Source organism: Agelaius phoeniceus, chromosome 13, assembly GCF_051311805.1.
Source record: "Agelaius phoeniceus isolate bAgePho1 chromosome 13, bAgePho1.hap1, whole genome shotgun sequence".
Classification (NCBI taxonomy): domain Eukaryota; kingdom Metazoa; phylum Chordata; class Aves; order Passeriformes; family Icteridae; genus Agelaius; species Agelaius phoeniceus.
This window is the reverse complement of record NC_135277.1, coordinates 12,116,479-12,131,492: the sequence shown is the minus strand read 5'-3', so window position 1 is coordinate 12,131,492 and position 15,014 is coordinate 12,116,479. Positions and strand designations below refer to the sequence as shown.

General features: G+C 38.4%; 1 protein-coding gene across 2 annotated transcripts in view; it reads left to right on the top strand.

Annotated features, from left to right (window-relative positions):
- The window catches only part of MYO5A (myosin VA), a 101,121-nt gene extending 86,243 nt beyond the window's left edge, over window positions 1–14,878 (top strand). For both annotated transcript variants that reach the window (XM_077185682.1, XM_077185683.1), the window contains exons 31-39: window positions 3,179–3,272; window positions 4,335–4,481; window positions 4,882–5,036; window positions 6,220–6,309; window positions 7,046–7,196; window positions 8,033–8,315; window positions 9,123–9,297; window positions 10,597–10,677; window positions 11,537–14,878. In XM_077185682.1, coding sequence (XP_077041797.1) covers window positions 3,179–3,272; window positions 4,335–4,481; window positions 4,882–5,036; window positions 6,220–6,309; window positions 7,046–7,196; window positions 8,033–8,315; window positions 9,123–9,297; window positions 10,597–10,677; window positions 11,537–11,689 — 1,329 coding nt within the window. In that variant the 3' untranslated portion in view covers window positions 11,690–14,878. The remainder of the gene's footprint in view (window positions 1–3,178; window positions 3,273–4,334; window positions 4,482–4,881; window positions 5,037–6,219; window positions 6,310–7,045; window positions 7,197–8,032; window positions 8,316–9,122; window positions 9,298–10,596; window positions 10,678–11,536) is intronic.
- Window positions 14,879–15,014: the final 136 nt, after the last annotated feature.

The following is a 15,014-nucleotide window of genomic DNA, read 5'->3' as shown; positions in this document are numbered from 1 at the left end:
TGGTATTCAGGGAAGTCATAAAAACTCATAATGCCAGGGAGGGGTGTTTCCCCTGAAATATGTTAGTTTGTTTATTTCGTTGAAAAAACTCTGATGTAATTCTTTAATTATTTAATGTAATTTATCTTTCCATTTATCGCTTCCCTGCCTGAAGCTACACAGATAATCCGCCATTTTACAAGCTCCAGCTATTCAATATGTTTTGAAAAAAGAAATAGTTCCATAAAAAGAAACTTGCTTGGAAGTCACTTAGCTAGTAGCTGATATTCCATGTGTGCTGCACAACATTTTTGTGTGAAGGAAGGATTGGGCAAAACTTGCTACCTTCTTCCACAAAGGAGTATGTTCATCCTATGTGTGCTACTTCGTTTCTGGGAAAATCTTCCAAAGAAACCTCTGTTGGCATATGTTTGGCTTGTTATTGGTAAAGGGAAACAAACTACTTCAGCCAGAAAAATCCTGGCTGTGAGTGCCATTGCTTCCTCCAGACAAGCCAAGGTGAACTGTTCCCTGCTAATGTACATGACAGAAGTTATCACTGTTGGGGTCTTGTCTTAATACCAAAGATTGTGAGCAAAGTGTCAGATAATTCAGCTGATCCATGTTGGAGAACTGGCTAAAAGTGCAAGTTTGCCTCAGCAGCCAGAGTCTCTCACAAAGGTAGATGGTGAATGTTTGTCTCAGCAGCTCCCTCCTGCTGCTGTGTCATATGTTACGATTTTTAGCCATTTTTCCCCCAGAGACCTACTCATCACATTGTGTTCCCAAGACAACACACAGTCATGTAATTACATCCCAGAGGAGTTCTCTTTGTTTTCAAATACACAGAATGTAATTTTGCTTGTTAAATATAGACTCATTCCTCAGTATTTCACGTCAGATGTTTGAGTCTTGCAAGTCCACTCCAAGCCAAGTGTATGTTTCAGTTCCACTCTGAGCCCTGGAGTGGAAACAATTTGCAGCTTTCCAGATGCCATGTTAGAATTGTAGTGTTCACTGCAATCCCATCTTGATTAGCATAAGAAAATGTCCTGTCCCTGTTCTCACAAAGGTTGTATTCCATGCTTTCACAGTCCTAGAATAGCCCATTTTTAAAAGATCTGTTTTGCAACTCACCTACATCAGCTTCTCTCTGAGAGGTGCTGGCATGAGCACAACTGAGGCCTAGACTCCCTAAAAGCGGGAGATTCTTGATCTTGTTGTATTCTGATTTAATCAGTACAGTGCTCACTGAAGTTTCAGTGTCTCAGAGGGAGGGAGGAAACCAATCCTGTCCATATTTTTGCAGTTTTATGAGGAGTTGTATGCAGATGATCCCAAGAAGTATCAGTTGTACCGGATTTCCCTTTACAAGAGGATGATTGTATGTAGCTCACGTGAACCCTGTTTTCTGTTGTCTCGGTCGCTGTTTCTGAAGCACTAATGAAAAGCAGACTGTCTCCTTTCTCCCTTTCAGAGGAAATCCCCCTGCAGAGAGCTTCACGATGCCAATTACTTCCTTCACTGCTTTTTTTGTTAGTCTTAATGTCCTTTGTGTAATCTGTGTTTCTTTTTGATGCACAGTTTTGTTACTAATACGAGCCTTGCGCTGTGAGCAAAGCAGTTTCTTTTTCAGTACCACTTAATACTGCCCTGGAACAGAAGTACATGATGTAAAAGATGTTCAATTTTCACAACTACTCTTTTATTTTGAAACTTTGATACATTTAGATTCAGTTCAGAAAAGTAGAGGACTGATCATACAGGTCCTTACCAAGGTGAATATGAAAGCGAGCAATCTAATCATAGATGCAATTTATTCTTATTTTAATATTTTTCAGAAATGCAAAATATGAAGAATGACATTGTGATAATATTTTCACAGTAATTAAAGACAGCGCCATATGTGAGCTTGAAAGAATATAATTTATGAATTTCTAGATCTTAATGAGACATGAAATCTGTTAAATCTGTTTAGAGGAACCATAGAAAAACTTTATTCATCCTCATATAGTGGCTGTTCTGAAATCACATCCCATCCCTGATACATTCAAAACAGTCTGTTGAACATACATGCATTTTTTTGTTAGTTTCAGGAGAAATTGATTTATCTGACCAGTATGTAGTGTTTATTAATAGGATTTCTGTTGTGAAATTGAACACTGCTTTGGATGTGAAGCATGGCCTCGATTCTGTTGTCAGCAGGCCTGATGTCTGACTGCTCAAGTATATTGTATGGGCTCATAAACTCTTTCACTATGTGATTAAGGTTTGTGCCCATGCTGCACTAAAGTTTTTGAGTACTTCAGAAGAGGTGTAGTTTCCCAGATGATGTTTTTGTTGCCGGGAGTTCACGATCCCTTATGTTCCTACCAGTACCAAGAATAATCCTCCTGCTTAGAAGATTTTTCTTCTAAGCTGCTTTCCAACACCTAACCTGGAATGTCTTTCAGGTTGTTTGAGCTTGAGGTTTTGCTTTCTTTAGAATGACTTTCCCTTTTTTAATTACATGATTATTTTATTAATGTACTACAACAGATATGTCACAGAACTATTCAAAGATAGGTTTCTGGGGAGTGTTCCTTTGAAGGACAAATACAGTTTATTAAAAGAATGGGACCTTTAGATGCTAGATTTATTGAGGTACAGAATGAAAACATGTAAGAAACCAGTTTCAGTGTAAGGAAATTTGATGACAGCAAGAAATGTTGTTTGGATGTTTAATTTGGTAAATTTGAGTGCAAGTTATGGTCTTTCTAGGAATCTCTGTCATCCTCTGATAACATGGATAGGTCTGAATAAGAGTCAGTCTTAAAGACAGGAATAAATACAGAATAGCTGTTTTATAATAAAGAAAATAATTTCTGTGAGGCATTTGGAAGAGCAGGGAGAAAGCATGAGGGAGATGTGTTTGCAGCAAAATATCTTCTGCTGTATGAACTGACCTCATTCTGAGTGTCTGCAGAATCTACCTGCCTATGAGCTTTGCCTCTGTCATGCTGCATATAACTTAATAATATTTGCAATATTTGGCTTGTGTTATAGGCAGTGTACCAGCTTGCAGCCCTTGGCCAGAGGATGGCACTTCTGTTCAGCTTTCCTCACTGCCTCATAACTCTATAACAGCACTCTTCTTGTCTCTGTCACACGCTCCAGGATTGTCCCCATATCTTAATCCTTCCCTTATTTGAATTCACAGGATTTAATGGAGCAGCTGGAAAAGCAGGACAAAACTGTTCGCAAGTTAAAGAAGCAGCTGAAAGTGTTTGCTAAGAAGATCGGTGAACTCGAAGGTACTTTTATATTTTGAGAGAGAGATTTTGGTTTACTTTGTGATCTGGTGGTCATCATACCCATCTATTTTAGCACTTGTGAGGTCTTCAGTAGCTTTAGCCTCTGTTGATTGCAGGATGAATGCTCAGACCTCTGTGTGTTCCTTTATGAACCTTTAGAAGATCAGAAAAGGAGATTGATGTTTCTCTGAAGGCAGAAAGTATTCAAACATAAAGGAAGGTTTTCTGCAGTGTTTGTGAACTCAGACAGTATCTGGTTTTGCCAAGAGAAAAGCAGTACTAAATATGAACCAGGCAAAAATTAGTTACCCAGTTTTCCTTTGAATGTGAAAGTTAGTTACTCCAACTAAGTGTTTTTTTAAAAAAAATCTTACAATATCGTTCAGTTACTTCTTTGGACAAGGTCACAGTAATGTTCATGCATAATACAGAGTGGGAAAATGCTCCTGAAAATATAGTTTGGTCTGTGTTTATTGCCTAATTAACTAAAAAGATGCAGTGGGTCTGACTGGGATGCAGTTAACTTTCACCATAGCTGCCTGAGTGATGCTGTGTTTTGGATTTGAGTCTGTGACACTGCTGGGAGCACTGGTGTTTTGCCTCCTGCTGAGCAGAGCTGGACAGTGTCAAGGTTTCCTTTTTTCCTCAGTTTGTCCCATCAGTAATCTGAGGTGGGAGGGCACAAGGGCACACAGCCAGGACAGCTGACCCAGGCTGGCCAAAGGAATATTCCATGTGCTGCACCTCCTAATGTCAGGAACCACAGGAGGGAATTTTGCACACGAGGTAGCTCTTGTTTGAGACTGGCTGGACATCAGTTCCCTCAGGGTGGGGTTTATCATGGGTGATTGCCTCTGCTCTGCTTCCTGCCCCCCAGCCCCTTTTCCTTCTCTTACTAAACCACCTTTTTCTCAACCAATGAGTTTTCTCAGTTTTGCTCTTAATATTCTCTTCCCTGACCTGCTGGAGCCAGGGTTTTCCTCAGGAATGTTACAGAAATGTCTCTGGCATGTATTAGTTTCACTGGAAAATGTAATATTTCTTTCCATTCTCTCTCTGAAGTGGGCCAGATGGAGAACATATCACCTGGACAAATCATTGATGAACCTATTCGTCCAGTTAACATTCCACGGAAAGAAAAGGACTTCCAAGGGATGTTGGAATACAAGAAGGAGGATGAACAAAAACTTGTCAAGAATCTTATTTTAGGTAAGCATCTTTCTCATTTTTGGCCTTCTCTGCTTCCATACACACTGAGAAATGAATGATGAGAACACAGAATTTGCATTAGGAAATGAATAGCTTATTTTGGTTTTGACAGTGTTCAGTTTATCTACAGTTTCTGAATGTGTATTGTAATCTAATTGTCATTCCTGATGAGTACATATTAACATGCCTGCATATTTTAAGCAAGCACTTATATTTTCTTATTCTGTTCTTTTACCAAGAAAGTGGCCCTTAGTTTTGCTCTGAGTTTTCACTGGCCAAATTATATATATATGTGTATATACATGTTTATGCTATTAACTGGGGAGGTTGCAATTACCTCATATAACATCTTCTAATGACTTGACACTTAACAAGACAATGTGTGTTTGTTTTTCCCAAGAGCTGAAACCACGTGGGGTAGCTGTCAACCTGATTCCAGGACTCCCAGCATATATTTTGTTCATGTGTGTGCGCCATGCAGATTACCTCAACGATGACCAGAAAGTGCGGTCGTTGTTGACTTCCACTATCAATGGCATCAAAAAAGTCTTAAAGGTTAGTTAGTCTGCTTAGATTAGAAAAAAAAATGTTAATTTAAAATTTGCTCTTGGTTTTTTGTTAGGAGAATGAGGAAAAGGCTTTCAATGAATTGGCTCTGGGTTTGTCATCAGTGAATTGCCACTACAGTCCCAAGAGTTGTGTTAAAAAAATAATAAATTATATTGCTGGCATTTTATCCCTATAGTAGCAGAGATGCATTGAATTAATGGGAAAAGAACTACCTTCTTTTTGTTTTGAATAGTCTCCCTCCTCTAAAGCTCAGCTCATAAAGTTTTGGATGGAGTCAGAGTTTGCAGAGTGAGTCTTTGTTTATCTTCTCCAGAGCGCTTAAATAAACAGTTTCATTTGCAGTTTTGGTTAACAGATTCCTCATTTGCTTCACCCACAGATTACACTGATGATAATGTGTTACTGCCCAAAGTCTTTTCAAGGAGTTGCCTGGGAGAGTTCAGCCCAGGTGTATCTTGAAGGCATTATTAAGACATGAATATATTTTATGCTTGCATGTTTTTTTATTTTTTAAATGAGAGAGATGTGTCAAAAGCCAAGCCTTTAATCAAACTACAAGTTATGAAAAAATACTTAGTAAACAATCCTGCAGGAGCTGAGATATCCATAGGAATTTTTGAACATTTTTAAGTGAAAGAAGTACACACTGTGGAGCTCTAGAACTACTCAGCATATACTCAGTCCCGTGTTCTTTGGTGAGAAGGGTTTGTTGTTTTGTTTCATTTTCCATTTCAGGCTGCCAAAGTTGCTGTGATGTAAGTGGCATTCATCAAAACTGAATTGTTTCCTGCTCCTCCTGCTGGCTCTATATCATTCCAGTCTTCCCCACTGTGCTCTTCACAAGAGTCATTGGGTATTTTGGGAATATAGTCACATTGCCCTTTGATTTCTGCCCAGAGCAATTAGGATGGGTCTGTAAAACACAGAAAGATCATTTCTGTGGTGGAAATAATTCGTGAAAAATACTTAGGAAAAGAGGGAGGGTGTTAAATGGCACTTTGCCAAAACCCTTGCTTTCCTAATACATTACTATAATACACAAAGTTTTGCAAAACATCAGAATGAGGATCTACTAGAAAGTGTATTTTAAGCATTTAGCTGTGTATCTTGCATTCTATTTTATTTCTCCTGCCAGTCTTTGCTGAAGTGTGTTTGTTTTTATCTTCAGAAAAGAGGAGATGACTTTGAAACAGTGTCCTTCTGGCTGTCAAACACCTGCCGATTCTTGCACTGTTTGAAGCAGTACAGTGGAGAAGAGGTAAGCAGTGCTCTTATTCTGGTTTCTCTTGCTCTCCAGCACTGTTGTCAGCACTGCTCTTTAACAAATCTTGTACAAAAGATGGAGTCATAGTCTCTTAAAATGGCTAGACCTTTTGGAATGATGGTGACAGCATCAGTGGAAAGCACAGGGATGTAAGATTTGAACCAGCTTCCCTTTGTTGCAGGCTGGGACCCAGGGTCTAGATGACATTGGGCTCCCAAAAGGGCCAGCTCAGATTAAGCAGGAGGATCTGGCAGCTACCATTATGGTTTTTAGCAATGATTCACTGCACTGCCTATCAAAAAGGCCATATTAAGCCTTTTAGCCATAGTATGGCAGACCAGTTGATGTTTGGAGGTTGCGATATGCCCAATTCCTCTTTCGAGCCTAATTGTGCTTTTGACTATAGCTGGCCATGTGAAAATGCCCATGCTGGAGTGGGAAGGTGTCTTGCCTGCCAGAAAGCTGGCAGAGTTGTTCCTGTGTCACAGACTTGAAATTTTGAGTTAAGGAAGCAGATGCTGTGGACATGACACTTGAAAAGCAAATCCTAGCATTAGCCTCAATCAGACAAAGTTCCAAACTAAAATTTTGAGGGGCTGTGACTTAAGGTATTATTTGTCAGTTGCATGAAAGAAAATGCAAATACTGGGTTTGTGTAATATTTTTGAAAATACTGGGTTTGTGTAATATTTCTACTGAAGCATTATTTTCTGATATTTTGTGAATGCAGGGGTTTATGAAGCATAATACACCTCGTCAAAATGAACACTGCCTCACTAATTTTGATTTAGCTGAATACAGACAAGTTCTGAGTGACTTGGCTATTCAGATCTACCAACAACTTGTCCGAGTGTTGGAAAATATTCTGCAACCAATGATTGGTAAGGCAAAGCTGAATTCCTTAAAATTCACAACACAGTACCAAAATGAAAATTGTGATGGTGGTAGTAGGTGTATCTTGTATTTCTTCCTAAACAGTAGAGTTTCATTAATATTTCTTGTGGTGTTCTGTTCAGAGATGACAGGGACTATTCTGGACAGGTTGGATTAGAGGACAAACTAAACTGTGACTGGTTCTTCTGGCACTGCCAGAATAAATTGGTATACCTTATGCATGCTTGGCATAAATCAGGCATTTGCAGGAAGAAGCTGTCAGGACAATCTGATCTTTGTTACCCTGTCTGTTGGGAAATATCTCATGGAAAAATTAGACTTTAATTACATGAGAACTCTTAATTGAAATTAATATGGAAAAAATGTTTAGTTGTTGTTATTGACAGCAGTGAGGAATTGAATCACAAGCAGTGATAAAGCTAACGTTCAGAGAGGGTTTGTTTTTTTCATGAAGAACACTTTTCATTTTCTGTTTAGACAGTACTTCCGTGGAAATTTTCATGATGCTTTCCAATCACAACATTTAAAAGAATGGAACAGCTCTCAGTTTGCTGACTCCACTGCTCATATGACCCTAGGAGGAAAAAAGTACTTTCCTGAGCTAGATTCATACTGTCCTTTTAAACACACATGCTGGAATCTTTATCAAAACCCCGTGAACTCAGATTTTGCCAAATATAATGGGACACACAATTTCTGGAAATCATGGCAAACTGTGGCTAACAGAAAGCCCAGCCTGCTCTCTCTGCTTTGCTGTTTTGCCCAATATCCTTGTGTATCAGCAGTTTTCAGTCATTACAATAACGGTGTCAACCAAATGCAGTTTCAGGAATGCTGGAGCACGAGACCATCCAGGGTGTGTCAGGGGTGAAGCCCACGGGGCTGCGCAAGAGAACGTCCAGCATTGCCGACGAGGGCACCTACACCTTGGACTCCATCATCAGGCAGCTGAACTCCTTCCACTCGGTGATGTGCCAGCATGGCATGGACCCAGAGCTGATCAAACAGGTGGTCAAGCAGATGTTCTACATCATTGGGGCTGTAACACTCAACAACCTCCTCCTGCGCAAGGACATGTGCTCCTGGAGCAAAGGAATGCAGATAAGGTGGGACAGCTTCCACAGTTCTCTTCAGTGCACTGATGGAAAGCTTATTGAACTCTTGACATTGCTGAATATCATCTTGATGGAGCTGCAGATATCTGAAATATCTATTCTTCCACATGCAAAGAGATGCAGATGGTGTTGAACTGATTTGGTGAAATTTGGTTAAAAACAGCTTAGTTGACTTTGGCCATATCCTACCTAACATTCAAGGAAATGTGGTAGAAGCAAGCCAAAAAGTGTTTCATTATCAAGTGGGAATCAGAGCTCTAGGTGAAATGTTGGTAATTGCTTCCTCAGCTTTTAGAGGAGAATAGCAAACATACCTGCTGCTTTTTTTTTGTATACTGGTGGTGCAGAGGATGCCTCTTTATTTGCTGCATCCTGAGGTAAAGGCATCTGAATCATCTCCTGCATTTCACATCACTTGTTCAATGGATTTTACTGGCATATGTCAGGAAATTTAGCCAGGGCATTCCAGTCCCTCAAGTTACATCCCAAAGCCTCACTGTACTTTAACATGGACAAAATCTCTCATTTGCCTTTCTTCTTGTCACATTCATGCAATTAACAGCAACAGAAACAAATGGGAAAGACTAGTTAGTGGAAATCTTTGACCATAGTTTCTAACTGTTATGAAAGTCAAAATCCCTGCCTTAATTGAAAGAAAACAGTGTGAAGACAAAATAACAAGACAGAAAAACACATAAGGACAAAGAAAAGCAGCACTGGGAAAGGGAAATGGCACATGCTTTCCATTTATCCCTAATCAGGCATTAATGTTCTTGATGTTCTTACCTCTTTGTACAGATACAATGTGAGTCAACTGGAAGAATGGCTACGTGATAAAAATTTGATGAATAGTGGGGCTAAGGAAACCCTGGAACCCCTCATCCAGGCTGCACAGTTGTTGCAAGTAAAAAAGAAAACAGATGAAGATGCAGAAGCCATATGTTCAATGTGCAATGCACTGACCACTGCCCAGGTGAGCAAATCCTTATTGTCTGTCCTGCTGTCCCTCCTGAGCAGCTCTCAGCAGCCAGCACTGCTGTCACTCATGAATTGGAGGTTTCTTACTTTGTTTTGCTAAAACAGATTAAGTTGGAGGGGTGAAAAAAGGACCAGACCCTTTTGAGTCTGATGTTTGAGATAAGTTTTGGACAAATGGGAGGAAGCTCAATAGATTGTGCAGGGTGCAGTGTTGTACAGTCTCTGTTTTTGGAAATCCTTAGAGAAAAGTTGTCATTGAAAGACATCTCTGTACTCCAGACAGCTCTGCCTAGGGTAGCAGGAATTGATCTTCCTGCCATCAGAGTTGGTATCCAGCCAAGTTGATGGACAATTCAAACAGAGCTGTTGTCTGTGAGTCTGCAAACAAGAGTGTGAAGTTACTGTACCCATTAGCCTCAAAGGCTGAACCAAGTGGGTCTCAGTAAACAGACTCCTATTTACGAAAGCTCAGATTTTGTACAGATCTGTTGCCCTTCTTTTTCAAACCATGCTACATTTGCATAGAACTTGACCAGGAATAAATGGACCCAAGCATCTTTGATGCTTACTGAACAATTCTCACCAGGAAAAGGAAGAAATTTCCCTGGTTTCTTTCACTGTTGTGTCAGCACTAGCAGTTGCATTAATAAAGCCATTTTGATTTATTAATTCACATTACTGCAAAATCACTTCATTTTCTACTGAATAAGAAGGTAGAATTCCATGTGCTGCATTTTAACTTTTAAACAAAATGTTTTGGCTTTTTAATGAAGGGAAGGGTAAAAAAACAAAGAGAATTTTTAATAGGTTTTTTCACCCATATTATTATTTAAGGTCTTTGTTATGTAATTCTTTCCTTTGGTGGTTTTAGCCCTGTTTTTAGAGAAATAGCTCACTCTCTTGAAAAACAGAAGTTGTAAGACTACAGGAGGTCATGACTACAGGGTAAAAATTAGGGTGAGAAATACATCATGTTTTTGGGGGTGCTAGGAACACAGTCAGTGACTTCTCATGTGATTTTTCCATCATTTGGTATTTTCATCACATATGTAGAAGTTTTGGTTTCTACCTCCAAAGAGCATATGTTCTGAAGGAGGCAGTCATTTAACATAGCATTGAGCAGGGTGATGGAATTCTGCATTAATCAATAAAGCAGAAAAACAACAGATACTTGAAAATAACTTTCTTTTTTTAAATAGCTAATTTTAAAATTATACTAATCATGGTATAATCATGGATGCATCTGTTGATTGATCAGTAACATGTACCTGAAAGTGATTGTTGTTCTTCACAGATTGTAAAAGTCCTGAATTTGTATACTCCAGTTAATGAATTTGAAGAGAGAGTCTTGGTGTCATTTATACGTACAATACAGGTATGTCTATCTATCTTTATCTAACTTGGAACTATTTCCAAGCAAACCTCTGATCAGCCAAAATTGTTTGCATTCTGAAATACATTCAGGAACATGAAAACTGTGCTTTTTAGCTATCATAGTTTAACAGCATTGAAAAGGCAATGTCAGCCTTAAAATTTAAGCAGTCAGAAGTTCCTGCCTCCATACTTAGATGAAAGTGTTGGTTTCCCTGTCACTATGTATGAGGTTTTCAGGTGAGGGGTTTTTGTGCTTATTCATCTTTGTGTATGTAAGCTAACTTGTGTGACAACTTTTCAAGCAGTAAGATTTAGATATGCAAATTTATCCAGACCTGTGCCTGAATGTGAAGTTCTGTGCTTTGAAAATTAAGGCCTGTATCCATACAAAGTTCTTAATTTACCCCTTCTATTTTTGTATATATATTGGTGAAAGTGAAAAGTTTTGAAAACCCCAAAGAGAAGCAGCCAGTAGAGCAAAACTAAAGAAACAAATGTGAACTTTCTGATCTATTAGAAATTGAATTACAGTATAGCATGACAGGGGAGATTGGGAAGGTACAACTGAGATAAAGCAGTAATTCCACTTACTGAAAAGATGGTTACCAGATACTGGGCAAAATCTTCCTTTTGCAGGTAATCTAAATATTCCCAGATTTCACTGTAAGGGGGAGATATGCAGAAGTGAAGCAGATCACAGTAACTACAGTTTGAAGTCCCAGCTGGTGTAAATGTGTCAGCTCAGTTTAGCACAGAGTGTGTTTGCACACACACATCTGTAAGCACAGATCAGCTCTGTAAGGTGCTTCTTCCCAGTCAGCTGGCTAAATGCTGATGTCATCACTCTCTTATCTTTGCAGGTGCGTCTGCGGGACAGGAAGGACTCTCCTCAGTTGCTCATGGATGCCAAACACATCTTCCCTGTTACTTTCCCCTTCAATCCATCCTCTCTGGCTTTAGAAACCATTCAGATCCCAGCCAGTTTGGGCCTGGGCTTCATATCACGTGTGTGATCCCCAGGATGTCCCGTCAGTGTTAGATGGAGAACCAGTTGCCTGATGTCTGTACCTGTTCAAACGTAGTGAGCCACTAAACCCACGTTTTTCTGAACAAAAGCCTGTCTAAGCCCAGGTGTGTAGTTAAGGTAGCTGGGAACTGCACAGCAGCACCACAGGCTGAAGGCTCATAGAAAGATGTGCATTTGTGCTCATTGGTCGCTGCATTGATGCGGACATCACTGATTTGTACATGGCCAGAGTATGGAAATCGGGCTTGGACAAAAATTGTGTCTTCAGCTGTCTAGAGACATTTTTAGATCTTTAGTAACATATTTAAATAGTGTAAATTAAAATCCATATGTAATCTTCTCATAGATGGGGACCAATAGGGACAGTCACAGTCCTGGACATGGAAGACTTGAAAGTAAGGCATTTTGTAGTAGAATACACAGTCACGTGGGAGCCTGTTACATTTAATTTGTAAAAACGGAATGGAAAAACACAAACTGGCAATATATCAAGTTATTTCTTAAACCACTTCCTCATTTATGTCAGTTTGACATAAATTGTAGTGATAAGTCCTATAGCTCACTATATGCTGTAACTTAGGTGTTTATTTGTTAGAACTGTGGTTTACCAAGCAAACTAAATCGCTGCTGCATATTCTGTTGTTTTAAATGTATGACAGTATCATACTAAGCACTAAAAATAAGATACTTCATTTTTTTGTTGTCAACCTTACTTACAGTCTGTTGCAGTCTGTTATTTTAACTGGAATTTTGCACATTGTATCAAGTAACACCTGTAGAGGAAAATGGTAACTAAGCACAAGTAGCACACTGGAAATTACACATTTAGTTATTTTTAAAAGTAGTTAGCTAAAAATACAGAATCTTGAAGCAAACGATCAGAAGTCAGTAATGATTTTAGTATTTATTTAGGTTATAGAGTCTGTCTAATGTTGTTCTTTGTTTGTAGACCCCAGAGATGACAATGTGTATTTTAAGTATAATCTCTTGGTTTTATGCCACTTAAAAAATAATAATAACAACAGAGAAAAGTCTTCTTTCACACTGGAATATGAGAGGACAAACTTTAATAGAAAATTTCTGCAGTAGCCCAAGGCTCTCGTTCTTAGAAAGGTTGACTAACAAGAAAGTTAAGTAGGTTTTGACTATGATGCTGTCACTTGACTATGACTCATGCTGATTTAATGGTTGGAAATCAGAGTGCATAATGAGAAACTGAGTTACTTTGAATGTTGCACATTTTACTGGAAAGATTCTTCTGTCTCACACATCTTGGATCTGCTATATAAAACTCACATTTCACAATGTGAGGCATATTGGAGCGTGGAGGCCTCGTGTAAGGTTCCAGTTCTGTGGTGGATGGCTCAAACATAGATGTAAAAATAAAGCCACACACATTGCTCAGTTGCGTTGTGCAATATTTTTAATGTATTATAATAATCTGCATCTTAGTGTTAACGTTAATTTATTTTACAATATTGGTAAATAACCTAGAGGTACACTATTAGACTGTTTGGTGCTCCTCTGTTTGCCTGCAAATTCACAGAGAAAAGATTTGCTGTTAAGCAGACTGAAACATTTCAGTTTTGTTTTACTTGAAAGGCAGACGTGCTGTTTGTATGGTTGCTAAAATTGGAAATAAAGACAACATAAACTTTCTCAGAATCATTTGAAGATGCTCCTATCATCTTGTATTCAAATGTCCCACATTACATTTGATGGATCATGCCAGTACTTCCAAGAATTGATACTGCATTGTGAAAGGGTTCTGAATGATCTTTGCTAAATGATTGAGGTTCTCCTCTGCACCAAATACCAAACACTCCTTTTTCAAAGGTTACTTGATTTGTGAGATTCTGGCTGCTGTGAAGTGGCTGCAAATAAGGTGTAAGGTCGTTTTCAGACTGTCAGGTACTGTACTTGTGAGAATGTAATGGCAAAGCCTTCGCATCCAGTAACAGGGTTAGGAAAGAAAACACCTGAGAACATGCTGACCTCCCAATTTTTTTTTCCTATTGAAAAACAAACAATTGGCATTACAGTATGTTCATACTGTAGATCAGGAAATGCATCCACTACTTAAGCGTTAGTGTTTAAAATGTATGCCTCAATGTATTTTTTGTTTATTTTTGAAGTTTGTTTACCTGTAAAAAGCCTTATTGTATCGTTTCCTTAAAAAAAAGTAGTGTCTAGTAATTTATAGGTATCATCCTTTAACTCAGTGGTTGGACTGGTATTACTTTTATATCACATTAAAAGTATATGCTGCTTGACATGTTTTAAAGGAAAATATTTTTGAGTTGGAATAGATGTGTAGTTGGTAATTCATCTAACATTTTACATGGCAGTATTTTACATGCACTTTTCAGAAGTAAAATTTTAGTGTGAGTGTATAATATAACTTTCACCTTAGGACTAAAATCTCTTTAACCATGGAATATAATGCAGAATTATTTTAAAAACTTTTTTTTTTCCTTTGAATCATTGTTATGCTCTTTTAATGTGGACATATCTTTTATATTTTAATTTATTATCTATTGAGATGATAGATTTTATCAGATGCTGGAAAAATACTTGTCAATGACCCCTTAGAAATATATACAGTTATTCTACAGATTTTGCACAATAATTACCTCATTCAGTTTGGTGTATTTTTATTCCAGTGATCATTTTATTCTGATGTTTAGGACACGGTCTTCTATCCAAATTTTGAAAAATAGCTTCTCACACTTCAAACTGGGATGGAACATAAAAGTGCTTAAGTCAGTTAACTGAGATTAATCTATTATAGGAAAAAGTAGCATCAGCTTCATTGAAAGTGGATTGATATCCAGCAACATTTGTTCCCAACTTGGAAACACCAGCAATTGCAATTTGAAGGTCTATATGTAATTTGTGATTTAAACTGAACACATTTCAAATATCATACTAAAACTATGAGTAAACGCTTGGGTTTTTTAAGATGCTGATACTTCATGCGATGAGGAAAAGCCTTTAAACATAGGTTTTCACTTGATGCCACTACAGTACATAGATGAAAAACAAAACATTGTCAGAATTACCTGAGCTCTGATCTGTTGTAGTGTCTGATGTTGTACTTAGTAAATGTATGCATCATAAAAACTGTAGCCTAATAGCTATCACTGGAAAATGTCCAAATAAAAGTACAACTGTACAGTTTGTTTCAGGGTGTTTTTGGTTGGTTGGTGGCTTGTGAGCTGTGTGCTGGCATAGACCTCAGATGGTCACAGGTTTCCCTCTGCCTCCATGGCAGGCTTGGTGTTGACTGCCAAGGGAGTTGGTTAAAATCT